At 47.0% G+C, this 23,977-nt stretch overlaps 1 protein-coding gene across 2 annotated transcripts in view; it reads left to right on the top strand.

Annotated features, from left to right (window-relative positions):
* Positions 1 to 23,977, top strand: part of AXL (AXL receptor tyrosine kinase) — a 357,115-nt gene that overhangs the window by 292,325 nt on the left and 40,813 nt on the right. For both annotated transcript variants that reach the window (XM_069644414.1, XM_069644413.1), the window contains exon 15: positions 4,987 to 5,079. In XM_069644414.1, coding sequence (XP_069500515.1) covers positions 4,987 to 5,079 — 93 coding nt within the window. The remainder of the gene's footprint in view (positions 1 to 4,986; positions 5,080 to 23,977) is intronic.

Here is a 23,977-nt window from a genome sequence, read left to right as displayed (position 1 = left end):
CTGAGGACACCACTGGGAGAGAGCAATGCTAGCTCTCCACTACCAATATAATGCTGTCACGGTGCCGATTTGCGCCCTCTCGGTGTAAGTTGCAGTTTATAAGTACACTTCTTTGGGGCTCCACCAGAAAGGGGGGCTAGGCGGCATCCCATTGGACCTTGTTTGTTTGTTTGTTTGTTTATTTATTTATATTGCGCACCAGACCCTTAGGTTACCGGGCGCAGCAACAAGTATATGCGAAGCTTACAATGTTACAATGTTATATAAATGAATTTACAATATTACACCATATTGCACAAATTACAAGAATGTACAGATAAAGATTTGCCGTATTTACATGAATGTACAGTTAGCAATATACAGGATTTGCGGTAATAAGCATAAAGGTTGATGTCACGTCAGGGTGCATTGGGTCGGACTACCCTTGTGAGTGTTCGGGTGTTAAGTCGTTGTTGGCGATAATGTGTTTGATAAGGTTCCTTCTGAAATGGGGGAAGGGTTGGTCAGCTCTTAGGTTAGGTGGCAGGGCGTTCCACAGGTTAGCAGCTTTCACAGGGAAGCAGGCGCCACCAATTTTGGCGAGTCTGAATCTAGGTACTGCCAAACAATTGGAATTGGCGACTCTCATGGGTCTATTAGAAGTTTTTCTTTTTATTTTGTCCATTAAGTAGCTGGGAGCTGCATTATTTAAGGCCTTATGGGTTAATGAGATCATTTTTAGCTGGATTTTATTCTCCGTAGAGAGCCATTTACGTTGCCGCCTAGTCGAGGAGATATGCTCCCTCTTTTTTATTCCTAATGCAGCTCTGAGAGCATTATTTTGTAGAATTTGAAGTCTTAGGGTAGTGGCTTTATTGGCGCTACTGTATAGGGCATTACAGTAATCTAGTCGGGAAAGAATTAAGGCTCTAGCCAGGATTAGGCAGCTGGTATTGGACAGGAAGGGCTTGCCTGCTCTGATCAATTTACAAGTGTAGGCAGTAGTGGAGGCTAGGGAGTTTACCTGTTTAGTGAAGGACAGGGTAGAGTCGAGATAGAAACCAAGTGTTTTTACTTCCCTCGAGACTTTAATGGCATTTCCGTCTATGCTGAAGGCTGAGTAATCCGGGCCCAATTTGTTAATATTAGCTTGTGTGCCCAGAATGATCAACTCTGTCTTATCATCATTCAGGCAAAGACCGTGAGTGGCCATCCATGCCTGAATGATGAGATACACTCTATTCACCAACTCCCCATCCCTGCTGTGATCCCCAGAAAGTGGGAAGAGAATCTGTGTATCATCTGCATAGTTAGTGTAGGTGATACCGAGATTGTCCAGATCGTCGAACAGAGGTTTGGTGAATATATTGTAGAGGGTCGGAGAGACGCAGGATCCCTGAGGGACTCCACAAGTAATAGGTATAGGGTCAGCTGCTGCCGAAGGGGAAAAGACTCTCATAGTTCTCTCACTTAGAAAGGATTCTATCCAACTGATGGCTTGGGTGGAGAAGTGAGCGGCAACGTCCAGGTGTTTGCAGAGGACTTTGTGGTCCACAAGATCAAACGCAGCTGAGAGATCTAGTAGGAGGAGGAGGGCTGTCTTGCCCTGATCTCTCAGTTCGTCTATTTGGGCCTTTAAGTCAATCAGGGCTGTTTCCGTTCCGTGTAGTGGGCGGAAGCCAGATTGTCTAGTTCCTAGTAGTTTGTGCAGTTCAAGGTAGTTTTGAATCTGTATATGGGCCACTTTGTCCAGGATCTTTAGCAGAAACGGAACTGTAGTGATTGGGCGGTAATTGGTGGGGATAAGAGGATCTAGAGTTTGCTTTTTAAGCAACGGGAGCACCCAGGATTGTTTTAGATTAGCTGGGATGATGCCTGTAGAGAAGGATGCATTGACCAGTTTGGAGATAAATGGTGATAGGTCTCTGGCAGCGTCTTTTATTAGCTGTGCTGGGCAGATGTCACCTTTGCAGTTGGATGGTTTGAGGGTGAGGATAATTTTTTCAATCTCAAGTGTGGAAGTTTTGGTGAAGGAAAATTTGGTATGTTGAGGCATGTGGATCGCCTTAGGTGGTGACAGTGTAGGGAGTTTAAGCGAGTCTTTTTTCAGTTGAATTTTGTTTTGGAGGGTAGTGATTTTATTAGATAGAGCATATTGGATGTCAGAACACCAGGTCTGATCTTTAGTGCAAGTGTCTGGTATGGCAATAGGTGACTCAAGTTCCTTTAGGATGGAGAAGAGTTCCTTCATGCTTGATTTAGAATTGGCGATACGATCGTTGTATGAGTTTTTCTTAGCCAGACAGACTGCGTTTTTGTATTGACGGGAGATAGATATTAGGTTAGCCTTGTTCTCAGCAGTTGCACATATTTTCCAGTTGGATTCATATTTTCTCTTGGTGAGGCGTAAGGCCTTGAGTTCGGGCGTGAACCATTTATTTAGATGGGCTTTGGGTTTACTTGTGCGCATTTTAAGTGGGGCAATTTTGTCCAAGGTATCAGTCATAATTTTGTTATACTCGTGAACTAAAGTGCCGGGGTCTAGATTGTCAGGCAAGGCGTTTAAGGTTGGAAGAATAGCAGGTATGACATTATCTATTGTCATAATCTTTTTGTTTCTTGTGGGGCATGAAGGTGCCATGGGGACGACTGTAGCGGATGGTTGGGAGGTTAGGAGGTCAAAGGACACTAATGAGTGGTCAGACCATGATAAAGCCGAGATAGAGGAGATGACTGTAGTACAGTTAGAGTCAGCGATCCAGTCTAATATTCTACCTTTCGTATGGGTAGGGTTGTTGACTTTTTGGGAGAAGCCTAGGGAATTAATAGCTTGGGCGATGGTCGCGGCATGCACATCTGTTTTGTCGTTAAATCCTAAGTTAAAATCCCCTAATACCAGCAATTGAGAGGTGGTTTTAGCATTGAGGGTTAGTAACTTGTGTAGATCCTCTTCGAAGGTCCCAAGCGGGCCTGGAGGTCTATAGATTAGGTGAATAGTTAGGGATTGATTATTATTTATAAGGAGTTTAGCAGTGAGGGCTTCACAGGATTGTAGCGTTAGTGCAGGGGCTAGTCTTAGTGAGAGGCTTGATTTAGAGATAATGGCAATTCCGCCTCCGCGGGTGCCCTCTCGGTCTTGTCTGCATATAGTGTAGCCGTCAGGTATGGCTAACATAAGTGATGGGCCTGCTGCCTGGTGTAGCCAGGTTTCAGTTATAGCAATGAAGTCCAGGTTATTCTCAGTGATTAGATCAGCTATCTCAAGGGCATGTGCAACTAGTGACCTGGCATTGAGAAGTGCTCCTTTATAGGAATGGTCCTTAGTTTCCTCTTTGGTAAGTGTAGGATTAGGAGTGTTTTTAGCACTGGATTTAGTCTTGGGCACAGGTATTTGGGTGAGCGTTGAAGCTCGGGTGCGGTTGGAGGCGTAGCCTGTATTGCCAATTTGGTGTTTCATATCAGAATTTGTAAGAAGGAGGAGTCGTCTGGGTGTATCATGGAGTTTGTTAAGTCTAGCGCGTAGTTTGCTATTTCTATCGCGGGTGGAGCTAGGCTTGGAAGTGTAAGCTAGAAGTTCTGGCAGAGCTTGGTGTTTGGAGTCAGTATATGCATGCGTGTTAGTCATAATATCTGGTGATATATGTAATAGAGGTGCATGTGAGTGTAGTGGGGTCTCTGTGTAGCTGCCCAGCTTGCTAGTAGCAGGAAGTGTAGCAATAGCCATGATGCAGTAGAAGCTTAGTAGGCTGGACATTGTGCGTAGCTAGTACTTGGTTTGGTGGGTAGGTGGTTTACAACACAATGGTCTCTGGGCGACCATAAGGCACTACACAGTATCACAGTGGTCGCTGGGTGACCATAAGGCACTACACAGTAATACAATGGTCTCTGGGCGACCATAAGGCGCTACATAATATCACAAAGGTCTCTGGGCGACCATAAGGCACTACACAGTATCACAGTGGTCTCTGGGTGACCATAAGGCACTACACAGTAATACAATGGTCTCTGGGCGACCATAAGGCACTACACAAAATTACGATGGTCTCTGGGTGACCATAAGGCACTACACAGTATTACAGTGGTCTCTAGGCGACCATAAGGCACTACACAGTAATACAATACCTTAACATGCAATGCGCAAGTGGTGTATGTGTGATGGTGCCAAAATGGCACTTTCCGTGGGGTGTAATTAATCAGTGCAAGACCCACGAAGACGTGGCAGGTGCAAACAGTGTCCTGATTGTGGTTCCCCTTTCTGCTTCCAGTTTAGGGAATTGATTAAGTCTTCTAAAGCTTTTAAAATCACCAGAACAGACGTGAATTGAACGGTGCTCTTGCCAAAAGGCAAGATCTGTTTTTTTTAAATGTGTTCCCTGCTTGTATGCAGGGGAGTTGCTAGGTCTGGAAAAGACCTGGGGCTAAGCTGATGTCGTACTGTTGGGACTGGGGGCTAGCTAGTCTTTTGGCTGTAGCTCCTGAGATTCTGTCTGGGGCTACAACCAAAAGATCAGGGGCTATAGCCCCCTTAGCCCCCCCCTAGCAACGCCCCTGCTTGTATGTACAACTGGCCACCAGTTACAGCTTTGTGAACACCTAATGCTGTGCCAGTGAGATTATGTGTGGTTGAAATTCCCACAAAGGTAGATAGGCCTTCAGGCACATGGGTAGATTCGCTGACAGGCCAACAATGCCAATTAACCAAAAGAATAAAAAACGTTGAGATTTGCCCGACACGTGGCTGACCCGTCAGTATCACGTTGGACTGGCTCTGCCCCAGCCCTGCCACCCAGCTGCATGGGCATTTCAGAAAAGAAAGGGTCCTCATCTGCCATGATAACTCAGAGCATCTACCCACGTGTCCTACAAAGGATGCCATTCATTGTTGGCTGCGTTGCCTCTTACTAAGATTTTCGAGAGCACACAGATGGCTGCATCTGCTGTTTGCTTCCTCTGTTGAGTCTGCACAGTGCTCACAAACAGCCATTTTGTTTGGTTTTCCTGCAGTTGCGATCTGCACCCGGACTGAGATGGAAGACTTCCTGAGCGAAGCGGTCTGCATGAAGGAATTTGACCATCCCAACGTGATGCGGCTTATCGGTAAGAGCGTGGGAGTGGATTTCTGTTCATTTGCTGGCTTCTTCTTGCATGCCATCTTTTATAAACATGCTTATGTGTACAATGCAACAATATAGGGAATGCTGAAATGTTACCACATGATGTTTTTAATGTACTTTTTATGGCATGTTTCAATGAAACTCCTGGTGGATTTGGGTTGGTAGCTGCCATTGGACAGCTTACATGTGCTGTTCAGTAAAAAAACATCAATATTGTGGCAGGTTAGGGATTTCGAGTCTTTGCATTGGTTTATTTTAGCATCTGCATGAAAGCATCATTTTAAAGGATCAGTGTTGAGTAATAGGCTCTAAAGACCAATTAAGGGAAAACAGGGAAAGAGCAGAAACATAGAAACATTTTCATAGAAAAATAAAAAAGAGAGGTATATTCCGCCCCCTCCCCAGTTTGCTTAAAATCTTTAAAAAGAAATACTTTAAACACAATGTCTTTACACAGATGATTAGACATACACATTGTTGCCAATGATGTAAAGAATTGTAACATACCACATCATAAGGTTTCTAAGGCGTGGGGTGCCTTTAATGTGCCATTCTTTGAGCTAATCTGTGACGCCATCTTGGATGTTAACCAAATGCCACATGTTGAGGCCGTCACCGTGTGTTTGGCTATACCACCTGCTACACTGGGCTAAAGATGGCTGAGGTGTAAACATGGCCACTGAAAAGATCAGAACATAGATTTGTCATATGAAGGCAGAGAGAGCCCTTGAGGCGAGCTTGACATGCGGCTGCCCTTGCCCCAGATTTACCAGCTATTCACTATCTTCCTGGAAAGCTCCTGATTTCCATGTAGGTCAACCCGCCCCTGGTTCGCTACTGATGCCATGTAAGATTCATTGCACAGGAAGGGAAGTCAGCGTAGTGACTTATAGAGTGATGACCCTTGCCCCTGGGTTACAAGGAAAGTGACTCTACTCAAAGCAGCGTCAGTATGTCAGTGTCAAAGACGATATTCAGCTTTTTCAGCTGTGGATAAGGAGGTTTATGATGGGTCTGGGACCACTGTAGTCCGGATTCAGAGAGCCATAACTTGACAAATCCTCACTAGTGTTAACTGTTATTGTTCCCCTGCATGGTGCAATTTCAACCTCAGCATTGCAGAGAATAAGAGATTGCTTCCCAGAATAATACGACAAAAGCGTGCCTGGAAATGTGTTACAATGTGTGACGAATCTGAGGATGTTATCCCTTCACCCCTAGAGGGAGACTTTTCCCATGGGGGCAGGGTGGTGCATCCACAGTACAATAGTCTCCCTGGGGCTGGTGCACCATGGGAAGATCACGTGGGGGTGGGACCACCTTATGAGATTAGGGATGACTATCTTCAGAGAATGTGCTATGCCCCCACAGAAGTGCCCCTTAACCTCTCCAACGGGCAATACTCTCCTCCCTCCTTTTGAGAAAGTCAGTATTTGTCATAGTCAGGTTAGTCATTCTAATATACCTGATAAAGTTCAAAACCTAGAAAATATTAAATCTAGTAGATTTGACTCTCTTGCATATAGTGGGAAGAAGAAGATGATCAGGCTTCCAAGGATCTTTATCAAAAAGTAGAATGATGATTCTAGTTTTTCAATGAACATGATCGATACAAAGCAAGTCCCATTCCCAATGTGGGAGTTTAACTTTCAGATAGCTGAGATGTCAGAGAGAGGCGATCCTCCAAGGAGGAAATCGGCAAGCCGAGGATAGAGCTAGCTGGAGGGAAGCTGAGAGTGGAGGAAGCAGCAAACACAAGCAAGGTCCCAGACGCCAAGACTGCTTGTGTCATTGCCACCTGGATCCTCTGAGCCCTCGGAGCTCCGGCAAAGTGCCCCGCAGAGTGGAAGCATCGCTGGGTAGAAACAGATGTCCACGAAGCCGCTGCTGCATGCAATGAAGTCCCGAACGGGACCGGAACCTCCATAGAAGTTGTTGCCACTCGGGAAATTCTGGCAACTTCATGTCAGAAGCAAACAGGTGCGTGGGTTACCCGATTGGTACAAGAGGTCTGGGGGAGTGAAGGGGTGAAGGCAGAGGATACAGAAAGTGTGTCTGGGACCCTTAGAGCCAGGAGCAAGTCTGGGACACACACCCATGTGAGAATCTGAAACCAAACCAAACCGAACATTCCGAGTCTGGGACCCACCCTCAAAGAGAGATAGCACATATTGGAAGTGTTGCTTGGCAGGAGAGTAAACCAAGTAATTGTGAACATTATGAGTCTGGGGCTCCCACCCATAGCAGGACAGTCCATGAAAGAACGAAGGCTTGGCCGGAGAGTACACCAAGTGATTTGAATGTTGCAAGTAGAGGACCTACACCCAAAACAAGAGAAGAAAGCACAGTACAACCAATCCTACACTTGGTGGAGGGAACATGCCATGGTCATAGAATTAATAGGAAAAGCATAAGTAGGATATTGCTGTGCACGGTCTATTGGCATTTCTGGAAGTAAATACAGGCCAGAGGGTTGTTGTAAAGAAGAGAAACGCGTAAGAAGGATCCTAGGGGAAAGGGCCACAAGCCTAATCATTGGAATCCTACAGGTGTCGAACATTATTTTTGTCACCTTTTCCCCAAGAGACTGGGGACTTTTCTGTTGTTTGGAACTACAAGGAACAGTTTTACTTTAGGAAGAAATCACCCTTGCACAGTTGGTTTATGTTACTAGTGATAGGGATGGAAATAGGCTTTTGAGACACACCAGGGACAGACCTTATGATTTGGACAATATGACAGTGTCCTTAGTTTTCATAGAGGCTAGGAAATCCCTCTTCGTTTTTAGGTTTAGAGGGGCATTTTCCCAACCCCTTTCATATAATAAAAGTTTCTGATCACAAAGATTCCATCACTGTGTCTGAGTCTTCTGGCCCCTCACAAATGGCACTTAATGGTGCCAAAATGGAAATGCCCATAACGTCTCCATGGTGACTGAAGTGTCTTCATACATCACGTAGGTCACGCTGGAGGTAAGGATGAGGCAGGAGACGTGAAGTATAAAAGGAATCTTTGTTTATTTACTTAAAGGCTAAGACTAAGGTGGTAAATTGGAGAGGTGTAGTGTTGGCATCCATCCAGGTTAGCTCTCCCCTGCCAAAGTCCTTTTCAGCTGTCCTCCCTAGAACCCCCATGTATCTCAGGTTCCATTGTATATTTACATTCCAATGGTGGGGGCAGTCAGTGTAGTAAATGGTGTGCATACTACAGTGACATGACAAGTTGACTGCATGCCACCATAAAATCAATGTTCATGTTTTTTTTCTTCAATTGAACACACTAATGAATTCTGGGAGTTATGGTCTTTGCTAGTTTCATTTGAGCAAATGCAACTTACGCACCCGATACCAATGGTTTGTAAAAGGTAAGCACAAGATGGACAATTGGTGCTACAATGACTAAAATTCATGTGGTCACCATATTTTAAGGGCTACGTTTTTGAAGGGGTAGAGGTTGTTCCATGCTTACACAGGGAAAATATCGGGATCCAGGGAGAGTTGGAGAAGGGATTGTGTAGGAAGCTGCACTTAGGCCATTAGAGTAAGATTATACAAAGAAAGGGCTTCCTCCCGACGAGCTCTCAACATCCTGCCAGGGAATTTGCAGCCAGAGGTATGACAACGAATAGCTGATCTGCCGCTAGACAATGCCAAAAGCACTTTCCCTCAAAGACAGTAACAACACAAACAGTGTTGATGCCATCGTTTTGTTTCCAGCCATGAATGTGTCTGAATGAAATTGACAGGAACTGCAACTGCAGTGCAAGCCTGGGGATTCTGACCATTCACTGTATGATGAGCCCCAAGAACCCGCCCACGTGAGAGCAGGTGCACAAATCGTTAGTCTGCTAAACACGGCAGCCATCATTACAATGCATCTCTATAGACCCGCCCATCTGCCCACGTCAATATCCTGGGGTGTCAGACATGTAAATGGATTTACTAACCAGCACTGGAAAATACAGCTAGTGGATTTCATGTTCATGCAGGAGACCAAAATATAATTGCACGGATCCATGAAAATTTACGGGAAAAAGACTTTCCACAGATGTTCCATTTTCCGCTGTTTGGTAAGTGAATGGTGGATTCCCACTATTAGGCCTCGGCGTGCCATGTTTCTCCGCTCAGGCCGATTGTACCAGCGAATAGTGCAAACAGGCTAAACTGGTTCAAAAGATACATTCAGACTCTCAGTTGAGGTGCCGTGTGGTGAATCTCTCTGGCAGAACGTCCACTTTCAACATGATGTAAAGACTGAAAAGGGACACCAGTGGATCCATCTGTATTCCATGTATTTTAGGTTTGCACGTCACTTACTCACAGCTCCACGTGTAGGTTCTTGACCTGTAAAAGCGCGTGCAAGGCGGATGGTTCAACACTCTAAGTGAACAGATGCCTTTGGCCTGACCTTGACGAACGGTGAGGCCGGCCGTGTTAAGGTGAACTGTTTCATCTGCAGGAAAGAGATGTGTTGTTAAAATGTGTACAGAACATATAGAGCAGGGGTTTGCAACCGTTGGCTCCCCCATAGTGTTTGGACTACAATTCCCATTAGACCCGGCGGGAATAGTAAATGGAGAAGAATCATGGGAGGCGTATTCCAAAACCTCTGGAGAGCCATAGGTTGACGACCCCTAACATAATAGATGAGGTAAACATGCATGCCTAATCTCTCAGTGAAGGGTCAGACCGAGATGCTTACAAGTACACAATTACGGGATTCAAAGACAAAAAAACTGTTGGGGTTCCCAACAGTTTGCAACAGGACAGCATGGCGCTACATAGCACAAATGTCCGTTCTGTTGGGATGGGGCAATTTGCCATGACTTTCAGCAAGTGAGTGTCAGGGTAGTGCCTGTGTCTCCAGTTCTAGGTGGCAGGCAGACATGGTGCAACAGTGCCACTCAATGGACAGTAAGTGAAAGGAGTGTGTTGAAAATACCCAGCGCCTGGCTTAGTGGCCACCTCATTGCCTGGCCCTGATACTCGAATGCTCCATACGTGAGGCATGCATGTGGAGTGGTAGTAAGTAGTGGGTGTATAGCTGTTGTCATTACTTCTGCCTCAGCTCGCAGCTGCACACATTGCTGCAGTATCTTGAAATATCATTTTCGAGGACTGACAGATGGGAAACAGTCATTGGAGACGCAGTTTTTTCCTACACTGCGTGTTCAGGTCCCTTGTGGTGGATAGACTGGGCAGCCCGCCATCTTTAAATGTCCAGCACACTTGTGTCTCTCTGGCAACAGGCCCTGAGCCAAAGTGTTGTAAGACCAGAACATTGTGCTCATAAATCTTCACAATGTGCACTTGGGGTCCGCAGATGTTAGTGGGTGGGGTCTGATCACGGCTTTACACGCATGTTCGGGAAATCCTTCGAGGGGGGGATTTCGTGAGGCCCGGGAAGGTGGAAGAGTAAGTCTTCCAGATTTTATGAAATCTAGAGGGTTTGATTTCTTTTATTTAACCCCGGGAATATGTGGACAAAAAAACCTTCTCACGATGCAAACCTGAAACCATCTTGCTGTCATTGTAACTGCAGTCAAATGTAAATAATTTCACATGAGGTAAAAATGCATTGGGTTTTGAATATGCATTATGCGATCTAAATTACCCCATCATCCTCTCACAATACGTCATCCCCTCACCAATGTCATTTCACAATATCTTCATCATCGGAGAAACTCCTATTGACCTAAAACAAAGTGCTCATATTATCGTACAGGACGAGGGGGATTACAGGTGAGAAAGAGTCTTCCATCAGCATAGTAACCTCGCTTCGTAGGCATGTAGGGTAATGCTCTGATTACTTACCGGTAATCTTCATTACTCCTAGTCCTACTCTTCCTCGTCACAGTACTTACTTCATGAGGCACCCGCCTCCGACACAGGACCTTCTTCTATTTCTTTAAATCCCTATAACTCCTCCCCCACATCCATGTCACTCAGTTTCATATTACCAAGCCGGAGCATGGGACCTTCCCCGCAGGGAGGGTGAGGAGGGTCGTCAGTACTGTGACGAGGAAGAGTAGGACTAGGAGTAATGAAGATTACCGGTAAGTAATCAGAGCATTACCTCCACGTCCACTCTTCCTCGTCCCAGTACTTACTTCATGAGGTATACCAAAGCATCAACGGGGAAAAGGTCCCAATGAGACAGAGCCAAAAACAGTGCAGCAAAACACACCCACAATAACTCTTAAATCACATCCCCACAGACAAAAACTCCAACCACGAAGGAACCAACCCCCGAGTGGGAGAAACTCAACCCATAGCGGTTGATGAAAATGCCTAGACCAGCCAAGGCGGCAGCCATACAAATCTCTTGCAGAGAAAAACCCTCCTTACATCGGGCCAGGAAGCCGCGAAACCCCTGGTAGACCGCCCCTGATTGTGCGCAGGCACAGGCAGGCCAGAAGCCACATAGGCCCTAGAGATCACAACCCGGAACCACCGGAAAATGGAAACCACAGATGCGTTATGCCCAGCCCCAGCCAGACCACAAGCAATCAGAAGACTATCAGATTGGTGGAAAAGGCAAACCAAGCCAAATACTCCAACGCGTCCCACCGGACATCAATGTTAAGCCGAGCCACCTCCTCAGGCGTTCTTGGATCATGAAAGAAGTCAGGGAGAACCAGACCCTGAGAGGTGTGAAACCCGAGAGACAACTGAAGGGAGAAACTTCGGACCACACTCCGGCACCACCGAGTCTGGCAGCACCCTCAGGAAAGGAGCGTGACATAAGAGAGCCCCAATCTCCCCAAGCCTACGGGCAGAAGTGAGGGCAATAAGAAAAGCAGATTTCAGTGTAAGATGTTTGATATCAATCTCGGAAATGGGCTCAAAAGGAGGCCCATGAAGGAACCGTAATACAAGAGGGAGATCCCAAAAGGAAAGCCCTTTATCAGCACAAGGAAGGGAAGAAGAAAAACCCTGGATCAACTTCACCACCAACACCTCCCCATCCAAGTGACCGTCAGAGTCCCCCAAAAGGAATTTCATGGAGGCCTGCTGAGAGCGAAGCCTGGAAAAACTGCCAGGCCCCTGTCAAAACCCCTCCTGGAGGAACCGAAGGATAGCAGAGGCCAGAACGCAGGGGAGGGATCCCAGACTGCCCATACCAGTCTCGGAAATGGCCCCAATGTCTGCCTAACACCTTCAGAGTGGAGGGTCTAAGAGCATCCATTTGGACTCAACTACAGGATCTGGGAACCCCTGAGATATCAACCTAGACTGAGCAATAGCCACACCGCCCATTGCATCCGGTGGAATTCTAACCGCAGATCCCCTTGAAGGGGACACGGCCACCTCGGAACCAGCCAAGGTTCCTAGGAACGAAGCTCCAACAGAGAGGGGAGCCAACTCCGGCGGCACCAGAACAGAGCTAACAACAACACAGTCACCCTGGACACTCAGATGCGCCAAACCACCCGGGGCAGAAGGGGAATAGGCGGAAAGGCATAAAGGAAAACCCCAAGGCTACTGTACAGAGAGGGCGTCCATCCCCCAATCCCCTCAACCTGAAACCGAGAGCAGAAGAGGGGAACTTCTGCTGAGGCCGGGGATGCAAACAGGTCTAGAACCAAGGACCCTAATCTGACACAGGTCACCGCAAAGACCTGGGCCAACAGGACCAGTTCTGCAGAGGAGTGAAAACCGGCGTCTGAGAAGATCCGCTTGAACATTGTCCACCCTTCTGATCCGTGAGGCCAGCAGATACACCAGATGAGATTCCTCCCAGGTGCCTATCAGCGCTGCCAGAGCATTCAAGGAACAGCCGGAACCCCTTTTGCAGTTCACATATGCCAAGGCCGTCGTATTGTCCGATCGGACCAAAAACCGCCGACCGTCCAGCAACTCCTCGAAGTACACCAGAGCTTGCACAATGGCACAACTCTTGCCAATTGGATGATCACCGGCTCTCCCCAGATCTCACAACCCTTGAGCTGAGAGGACCCCCAATGTATACCCTTTCTGCTGGTGTTGGTAGTAGGAGAGGTCACAGGAGGAAGGACCATGCACACCTCAGCCTGTAGACCTGAAACCCCCCGCCACCATAGCAGGGACACTCGCAGCGCTGGGGACACTGAAAACAAAACTACGAAAGCCGAGATGTCGGGAGCCAGTGGGAGAGAGTATAAGACACCAGGAGACGTAACCGAAGACAGGCTCAAGGAACTGGAAAACATGCAAGACGCCACGTGCCCCGTAACTTCAGCAACAGGTGAGTCGAGACATACTGCCTTCTGAGAACCCAGCCCAGAACAGCCAGCAAGCGCGCCCCCTGCACAACATCCAGAGTACGCTCTCCCCAGACGTCCGGACAAGCAGTGCAGGGTCTTGAGACCCATAAGCAGGTGACACATCCTAGAAGGCATTGGGACCAGGAACACCCGCAAGTAGAAAACTTGACCCTGAACAGGGAGAGGAACGGGCAAGACAGTAACCCACAACAACCGTTCGGAGAGAACGGATCCCATGGCCAACTACTTGGACCGTGAGCTGGGTACCAAAGTCCTAACCATGCAAACCTGGACAGGAGGAGACAGGAACAGCAACTGATACCCCCTCCAGACGGATCCCATTACCCAGGAAGCCGAACCCCACCGGTCCCATACACCTCCGAGAAGATAGAGACGAGGAGCCAGGGAAAACCGCCAGTCACTGCACTTGCACCAGAGGGAAATCACAGGACGTTGAAACAGGCCTGCGCCACAATATAACAGCATGCTTGTCAGCCCACAAAAAGATTTGACCTATCAAAAGGAAGATACTGGACAGCCCAGAAGTCCAGCAGACTATGGCCCCCTCAGCCGACAGAGGAGCCACCAGGCTGGCGTCAAAAGGGCAGAGTACTGTCACAAAGCGGGGCAAAGCAATCCATCCCGGATAGCCGACATCAAAGGCAACCCCCTACCTGAGGTATGCCTATACTGGAAAACCCACTGAAGTGACATCCCCCTCCACCGGCACCAGGGGCTCTGAGAACCCCTCTAAGCACAGACATGTGCCACCATGTGCCCTATCACTTCCCACAAGTCTGAGAGGAGGCGTGAAAGCAACACGTCAGCACCGGAGGACCTAGGGCCTAAAAGAAGAGACACTGGGAACCCCCTGCATGGCCGTTACTTCCATGATCATTTTCCATAATCCCATGCCGGACAAGGGAAAAGCAAATCAACTCCTTTGACTTTCCCTTGCGCAGTTTAGAGGAAGAGGACAAGACAAGGAGTCTGCGTCCATAGCTAGCACAGACCCAAACACACCACTAACACACCACATGACTGAGAGGTGGCTTGAGCCCTGTATCCAGTAGCTGGTAACCCCCTGCTCTAAATCGTTCCAATGCATCGGTCTAGGAAGGATGAAGGACCGAGTCAGCACCGCTGAGACTCGAACCCGAAGTGTAGACTATGCCAGGCCGGTACCCTTCCGGCCGCTTGCAGATGTTTCCAAAATCTGCGCCGTATTCACAGGCAGCACGCAAGGAATGCAGCCAACATCCGGTGCATACTGGGCTGTGTGTGTCTGAGGAGCTGGTGGTATGTGACATGTCTGTGACAGAACAGAGCCCCGCACTTTCAAATACTCTGTCACAGTCACCCCACGACAAGAAGCAGAGAGTCCTCACAGCAAAAAAGGAAGGCTAGCCCATACTGCCAAGTGCTTGCCATCATTTCCAATAAAGATGTGTACACAGAGCACGAGGTAACGGCCTTTCAAAGGAGTCAAGATGGCCATACCAGCAAGAGAGGGGAAAACATCAAGCACAGTCCTCCCCTCTCCTTACCTTCCCCCAGAGAATGCAGCTGACATCCGGTGCATCCTGGGCCGTGTGTGTCTGAGGAGCGGGTGGTATGTGGCATGCCTGCGACAGAACAGAGCCCCCGCACTTTCAAATACTCTCTGCCACTGTCACCCCACGACAAGAAGCAGAGAGGCCTCACAACAAAAGGGAAGGCTTAGCCCATACTGCCAAGTGCTTGCCATCATTTCCAATAAAGATGTGCACACAAAGCACGAGGAAAACGGCATGTTGAAGGAGTCAAGATGGCCACACCAGCAGGAGAGGGGAAAAATATCAAGCACAGTCCTCCCCTCTCCTTACCTTCCCCCAGATAATGCAGCTAACATCCGGTGCATCCTGTGCTGTGTGTGTCTGAGGAGCGGGTGGTATGTGACATGCCTGCGACAGAACAGAGCCCCCGCACTCCCAAAGACTCTCTGCCACTGTCACCCCACGACAAGAAGCAGAGAGGCCTCACAACAAAAGGGAAGGCTAGCCCATACTGCCAAGTCGAATCAAGATGGCCAAAACAGGAGGAGAGGGGAAAAACATCAATCCCAGTCCTCCCCTCTCCTTACCTTCCCCCGGGCCGTGCAGGACCCGGGACACAATGCTCACGCTGCGGTCCGGAGCCCAGCAAAGAACCGAGCGAGGCAATCCAGCTCAACTGTGACCCCAAGCCCCGCAGGGGGCCCAGGAGCAGTGCCGCACCTGAGGGAGCCGAGGGCCCCGCCACACAGCCCCAACACAGAGGGCCAGCAATCGGTGCTCCCCAGTGCCCCGCACCGGGAAGAAAAAGTCCAACCTGCCGGAGGCAGGAAAAATTTAAACTGAGTGACATGGATGTGGGGGAGGAGTTATAGGGATTTAAAGAAATAGAAGAAGGTCCTGTGTCGGAGGCGGGTGCCTCATGAAGTAAGTACTGGGACGAGGAAGAGTGGACGTGGAGGTAATGCATATTCCAAAAGCAGGAGTAAGCAACTTCCAAAACATGCACCCATGATTTTTCAAAGCAAATGGGTGGTGAAATACAACCAGAATCAGTGTTGTCATTCTGCAGATAAAGTCAAAGGATGGGAGTATTTTGTGTACGTTGTAACCTATTGCCACTTCCAGCTGAGGCCTTGAAGTGGCCTGCACCATGCCGAGCCTGAGAAACCTACCTGGACCGTTATGAACTGCAAGACTTGCGTTTGACCCATTGACTGAGAGCGAGTCATTAGTCTGCGACCTTCTGTCCACAGTAAATGATTTTGTAGTTTGGATAGAGGTGTGAAGGCGACAGGGCTGCTGTAGGTAGTGGGAAGCGGGGATGTGGACCCTGAAGAAGCAATATAGGGGCTAATGGGGGGACCTCTGTGGTAGGGGAAGTTGAAAAGGGCCGAGGTCCGTTCGGTCTACCCTGTAAAAGACACAGGGAGGCGAGATCGAGCCCCGTCAAGAAGATGAAAGTATGGTGCGAGGTGCCAAAGCACCTTTTGGGTGAACGGAAATTGTGAACCCTTCAACAGCACTATGGCAAGGCAGAACAGCACAGCGGGCAACGAGTGCCGGACTAAAAAATCATTTAGGATAGCTGGAGGGTGATGGAAGGATGACCTCAAACTCATTGAATGAGTCTGCTTTAAGATCATTTGTTATTGGTTTAAAAATCAACAACATATTATGATAAGGAAATCCCAATACATTAATAAAACCAGGATGGAACACAAGGAATGCCAAGAAGAACAAGAAACCAGGTCGTCTCATCGTATGCAACACTGCTCTGGAAAAAAATACCCTTAAGCAATTGGATGGTTCCCAGAAGCAGATCAGGAAAGAATTGTAGACACTGCTCTTTAAGGACATCTCATTGCATGCTGATCGCTGGGTCCTGGTTACTTCTTCTCCTCCACTTCTAACCCTATACTCTGCTATATACAGTTACATACACACATACCACAAAATAGGCGAACCATGAAGAGGTATTTTAATTGAAAGTAGAGCCTGCAAAGCCCAGAACCGAATGCATGGTCAACGCATTGTGGCAAATATCTCAAGATTGATTTCACTAGAACCCCAAACCTCAGTAGCTCTGCTAATGTCTTCCAACACTGCCGCCTCCCAGTTAGCCTGTCTCCTGCACCACATCAATTATAAATGAGACCAGGAACTCATCTGGGCACAGTGCTGGTAATCTACTGGGATAACCAAATGGCTGACCAGGAGCTCACCAGGCCACAGCCTCTGCAGCATAGGTCAGGTGCTGCACACACAAGGAACAGAAGACACCAGAAAATGACCAGGCCACAACACCATATGCACCCTGATTACACCATTAGCAATTGAGACCATAAACACACTGGTTCACTGAGACAAAATAATGTATGTTCTGCAGGATGAGTAGTGGCGAAACCGCCTACTCAGCCCCCACACTTCTGCAAACCAACAGTGATCTTAATCATAAAGGGAAAACAGACACAGCTAAGAGGTATACCTCCTTCACATTTTGTAACATTTGCTGGGGGAAGGCCTGTGTGAATTTGAGCCAGTAGCAACCCAAACAGCAATAGGCCAACTGTTCCAAAATAAAAGACGGTCCAATGATGGTTCTATAACAATATATATTTTACACAAATCAATTGTGCACTCAACTATCAAATACGCTTTAAAAAATCCACCTCTATAAGGGAAAGACAGTGAAATGCAGAATGTAAACATTCAGCAGACCGGATACTGATCAAGGAGGAAAAACATGCAATAAATGCAACCAGGAGATTGAAAAGGTTATGTCCTTTTAGGAAAAAGGTGCAAAAGTGACTTAGCCAGTCTCTAGGGTCATAAGAAGTTGACGGGGGGACAGAGCCAGTCTAAAGTTCCTGATTCCAATGTACATCAGTTAAACTGGGTCAAACTAGGCTCCAGATGGTTGCGCTTGCAGTTCGAATTGGTTGCGTTGGTCCAAGCCAGCGAGTCAACATTGAGTCAGATTCGAGTAGGCGATTCATGCGGTTCGAGACAGCGCTGATCGATGCAGGTAGAATGGCTCACCAGGAGCAGTTTGACAAGCAAGCCTGTTTTGAGATAAAGTGTGCTGCTAGTTTGGGTAACATGATGATCCAGTGGTGTATGTTGAGTTGCGATGAAAAATCCCGGCAGTTCTATTCTTGTTCTATGTGGCTGGGCAAATTTGTCTGCACAGTGAGCTTCTGTTCCAGCCAGACATTTATCGAGGCTCTGCAGGGGTGATGCATCATCAAGCCGGTTCGATGATGTGAGCATGGTGGTTCAAAGATCAAGTGAGTGCCAAAGGCAGCACTAGTAGAACCCTCTGGGTCCAATGCAGCGACCACGACTCAAAATGCAGTATGATTTCATATGTTGAAAACAGGGATCCTGGCTGTTCTGGTTCTTAAGATGCTGTGTGACATGGTGAATCCAAACACGTTCTGCTCTTCCAGCCTAGGGAGTTTGCCTAGGGAGTTTTGTGGTTTTCAGGCCTTGGTCCTTCAGCAAGAGTCACTCAAAATGTCCCCTGCGATGGGTAGCGTGCGTTGAGCTCACTTCTGCCTTTGATCACTCCATCTTCTAGTCAATTGCTCGAGGGCTTTCAAAAGTTAACTCTCCCAAAAAAAGACCAAATGAATTTTTCCTTAAGTCCTGGATTGTCCGATAGTGAATCGAAGAAGGTGTAGAAGACCCCCTCTTTTATATAGGCAAAAGGGACCCCAGTATTTGAGGACATCAAGCCTGCTTTATGGGGTTCAATCAGTGTCCTTGTGACAAGTGGCATTTGCCTTCTTGAATCATTCCAAAATTGTTTTGTGCTAAAGGATGTTAAATGTTAAAGGTATTCGTATAGTGCACTGTCACCAACAGAGTTGGTTCCTAGGCGCTCAGGTGGACCTGCAAACGAGAAGGTGGGGTGGGTTAGGAAGTTGCAGGGGGAGTAGGATAGTGAGAGAAGTGGTGTCCTGTTGGCGGCTTCAGTTTGGTATACACTGTGCGCTGAGCTTTGGTGCGAATATCGGGTCAATGTCAGGCCTCGAGTGCTGTTGGTGCAGCTTATGTGCTGTTTGTTTGTTGTTGCGGTGTGGTGAAGTGCATGCGGCTTGCTGTGGGAGAGATGATTGTGTATGTTTTTGTAGGAGTAGGTATGCAGAATTTATTTGCTTTTTGGTTTTTGGTGGAGGAAAAAGTAAGGAAAGAGAGGTAGAGAGAGAAACAAGATGGTTTAATCCTTTCCCAACTATGTTGAGATCCTTTTGACTATACCACCTCTTCCCCCCTTCTCAGACCTATAGCACCAATGGCCCTTTGGCAGACAACAACCTGGTGCGGGGCTAGTCCATTTTTGAGGTGTTTATGTTAAATCCTGGTTTCCAGGACATCACCTGCTAAGGTCTGCTCTTCTGGAGAGAGAGAGAGTGAGAGCTTCACCATAACCCAAACTCAGATATGTCTTTTAGTTATAGATTACACTGCCACTAGGATAGTAGTTCATCATTAGTGTGTAGATATGAAATATAGGTGAATATTATAAATGCTGCCTTTTGGGCTGAAATGATTTTACGGTCACCCCGGCTGTCAATCAGGGCACTTGTGATCTCTGAACCTGCTGTGTGCCACTGGAGAGCAGGTGCTTCAGATCAGGATACTGATGCAGCAGGGCACAGATGTACAATATGCGTTTGGCATGGAGGTTAAAGAAAGGGTGAGGTCTGTTAAACAGGCCACCCGTTTTGAGATGGATTAACCACATCATTTTATTATCAATAAGAATTAAACTAACAAGGCCTTTTACACCCATGCCAGATGGCTGTCCTTTACAGTCAAAGCCTCCCTCGATCATTCTTTGGACACAGCAGTAGCAGATGCAACCGTCATTTCATTGGGCTACAGTCTTTTCTGCACAGGTCTTTCCCTACTCCCCTGATGCAGGTGGCATGAGGCTTAAACACTACATTCAACATGTTATGGCTTCCTATTTCAACATCCCCATTCCCGCAGCTTAAACTGTGAATCTCCCAGCCAGTAGTGTTCTCTCATCTCTAGCCTACCTCTTATGAAGGGGCTAAATGTAGCTGCAGGGCGTAGATCGTTTCTTAAACATAAAGCTGGGCAGAGTGGGGAAGAGTGCAGTCCTCTTGTATATGCAATTTGATTTTTACACCACAATTACTCCTTGCATAATTGCACTTTCCTCATGATGTATAATCCTGTGTCATGATATGTAACCACCATGCACGTATTGTTTGACTTGAATATCACCCTTTCTTTCTCGAGCCGCAATAACACTATATTGCTTTTCTTGCCTGATGTGCTGTGTGGTTGAGTGTTGCAGATACCCCTTTAAAAATGGAGGAACGAACTGGTACTACAAATATGCTACTTTAGCTCCTACCACATGTTCTTGTTTCCTCCTTCTCTGGAAAGTTGCTCCCTGCCTAGAACCCTGTTCATCATTTGGCCGGGTGACAGTCGGAGCCGCCCAGCCCGGCCCTCTCACCGCCTTGGTGACCTCACTCTTTGGCTCACATATAGCTTCCCCAGGGCAGATTACGCGACCAATTAATAGTACTAGCCTCATCCAACGTACACAGCTGGTGATGTCACCCGCAGCGTTCTAGGAATTTTCACTCGCCTCAAGGTGGGTCAACATGTTATTTGTGGATGGAATGATGTAAGGAGGAACCGAAGGAAATACTACCCAGTACACATAGAACATTTTCTATCACGACTAGAAGTCTTTCCATAGTTTATTCTATCCAATACTTTAACGGGGTCTTGTTTACTCCTTTCACTATCACTGGCAAATGTAAACGTACTTTCTTTACTCTCTATTTGATTCACCCTTGGGTGGGAAGCTGCTATCTCTCATTGCGTGGGCACCCTCCCCACATCACCCTTTTGCTGTTCCCCTTCCTCCCCTCTGCAAATTGCCATTTGCTTTAAGCCTCCTGTACGCACAAAATTAAGTGGCCATTGAAGTCCTTGCTAGGTTGCAAATTTCCTTAAAGGGCAGTTTTTTTCAAATGGATTTTTTTAACCAGCTCTTGAGAGACTGGGTCCCACAATATCACCAGGATTCACATTAGGGACAGCATTTACGTTGTTTTAATTTCATTCTTAGTCTATGTTGTCAACCTATAGCATGTAAAGCACATAGTCCCACTGCATGGCCCTCTACCCCGAAACTGGAAATTGCTTTTGACCCCATTGCAACATGCATGTTCTTTAAACAACACTTAAGAAGCAGAACTGCCCACACCCTTCTCCATACAGTATTCAGTAGTATTATAATGTGTCAACGACTGCTACCATTCCTGTACCTTTGTAACTAAGCTCTTGCAAGTAACAGCGCCTCAATGCCCCTGGGCTGTTTGCGCGCTATATAATTATAAATAAATAAATAAATAAAATACATCAAGCTTGTAACTCATTTCAAAAAGCTTCTGCTGCACCAGGGGTTTTCCATAAGGGAGGGCATCTGCAAACTGTGGTTCTCCAGATGCTTTGGATCACAGCTCCCAAGGTCCCTCAACAATGAATGTGCTGGAAAGGTCTGATGGGAATTGTAGCACAAAACATCCAGCGAGCCAGAAGCTGCCGATCCCAGCCATAAGGGTATCGAAAGGTGACGTGTTGCTTTTAGCAGGTGCTTATTAACAAGGAGACCCTATAGTTCTAGTGTTTCAGGACCCTTTGTATGTCGCATACGCCATATGTCAAGCTTACAACAATTTTAATGTATTCTTCAGCACACGTTCACATCTCCAGCATGTTGGTTATTATTAACATAGTTTTTTTTCGGTTCCATGTGTTAATATCCCCGCGGAGATATTGCCATACAATATTAAGCTATGGAACCTACGGGTGGGCCCCCGCAACCCACATAATTGTTTTAATGGAGCGGGGACACCCCCGCAACTCCCGGTCCCAATAACCCCATAAATTATCCCCACTAACAATATCGCCTATGGCCTTACCCCACGACCACCAATGGCCCTTTGGCAGACAACAACCTGGTGCGGGGCTAGTCCATTTTTGAGGTGTTTATGTTAAATCCTGGTTTCCAGGACATCACCTGCTAAGGTCTGCTCTTCTGGAGAGAGAGAGAGTGAGAGCTTCACCATAACCCAAACTCAGATATGTCTTTTAGTTATAGATTACACTGCCACTAGGATAGTAGTTCATCATTAGTGTGTAGATATGAAATATAGGTGAATATTATAAATGCTGCCTTTTGGGCTGAAATGATTTTACGGTCACCCCGGCTGTCAATCAGGGCACTTGTGATCTCTGAACCTGCTGTGTGCCACTGGAGAGCAGGTGCTTCAGATCAGGATACTGATGCAGCAGGGCACAGATGTACAATATGCGTTTGGCATGGAGGTTAAAGAAAGGGTGAGGTCTGTTAAACAGGCCACCCGTTTTGAGATGGATTAACCACATCATTTTATTATCAATAAGAATTAAACTAACAAGGCCTTTTACACCCATGCCAGATGGCTGTCCTTTACAGTCAAAGCCTCCCTCGATCATTCTTTGGACACAGCAGTAGCAGATGCAACCGTCATTTCATTGGGCTACAGTCTTTTCTGCACAGGTCTTTCCCTACTCCCCTGATGCAGGTGGCATGAGGCTTAAACACTACATTCAACATGTTATGGCTTCCTATTTCAACATCCCCATTCCCGCAGCTTAAACTGTGAATCTCCCAGCCAGTAGTGTTCTCTCATCTCTAGCCTACCTCTTATGAAGGGGCTAAATGTAGCTGCAGGGCGTAGATCGTTTCTTAAACATAAAGCTGGGCAGAGTGGGGAAGAGTGCAGTCCTCTTGTATATGCAATTTGATTTTTACACCACAATTACTCCTTGCATAATTGCACTTTCCTCATGATGTATAATCCTGTGTCATGATATGTAACCACCATGCACGTATTGTTTGACTTGAATATCACCCTTTCTTTCTCGAGCCGCAATAACACTATATTGCTTTTCTTGCCTGATGTGCTGTGTGGTTGAGTGTTGCAGATACCCCTTTAAAAATGGAGGAACGAACTGGTACTACAAATATGCTACTTTAGCTCCTACCACATGTTCTTGTTTCCTCCTTCTCTGGAAAGTTGCTCCCTGCCTAGAACCCTGTTCATCATTTGGCCGGGTGACAGTCGGAGCCGCCCAGCCCGGCCCTCTCACCGCCTTGGTGACCTCACTCTTTGGCTCACATATAGCTTCCCCAGGGCAGATTACGCGACCAATTAATAGTACTAGCCTCATCCAACGTACACAGCTGGTGATGTCACCCGCAGCGTTCTAGGAATTTTCACTCGCCTCAAGGTGGGTCAACATGTTATTTGTGGATGGAATGATGTAAGGAGGAACCGAAGGAAATACTACCCAGTACACATAGAACATTTTCTATCACGACTAGAAGTCTTTCCATAGTTTATTCTATCCAATACTTTAACGGGGTCTTGTTTACTCCTTTCACTATCACTGGCAAATGTAAACGTACTTTCTTTACTCTCTATTTGATTCACCCTTGGGTGGGAAGCTGCTATCTCTCATTGCGTGGGCACCCTCCCCACATCACCCTTTTGCTGTTCCCCTTCCTCCCCTCTGCAAATTGCCATTTGCTTTAAGCCTCCTGTACGCACAAAATTAAGTGGCCATTGAAGTCCTTGCTAGGTTGCAAATTTCCTTAAAGGGCAGTTTTTTTCAAATGGATTTTTTTAACCAGCTCTTGAGAGACTGGGTCCCACAATATCACCAGGATTCACATTAGGGACAGCATTTACGTTGTTTTAATTTCATTCTTAGTCTATGTTGTCAACCTATAGCATGTAAAGCACATAGTCCCACTGCATGGCCCTCTACCCCGAAACTGGAAATTGCTTTTGACCCCATTGCAACATGCATGTTCTTTAAACAACACTTAAGAAGCAGAACTGCCCACACCCTTCTCCATACAGTATTCAGTAGTATTATAATGTGTCAACGACTGCTACCATTCCTGTACCTTTGTAACTAAGCTCTTGCAAGTAACAGCGCCTCAATGCCCCTGGGCTGTTTGCGCGCTATATAATTATAAATAAATAAATAAATAA

This window comes from Ambystoma mexicanum, chromosome 2p (genome assembly GCF_040938575.1).
Source record: "Ambystoma mexicanum isolate Mex_15411 chromosome 2p, UKY_AmexF1_1, whole genome shotgun sequence".
Classification (NCBI taxonomy): domain Eukaryota; kingdom Metazoa; phylum Chordata; class Amphibia; order Caudata; family Ambystomatidae; genus Ambystoma; species Ambystoma mexicanum.
The sequence above is the reverse complement of the archived record's forward strand: the minus strand, read 5'-3'. Positions and strand labels throughout refer to the sequence as shown.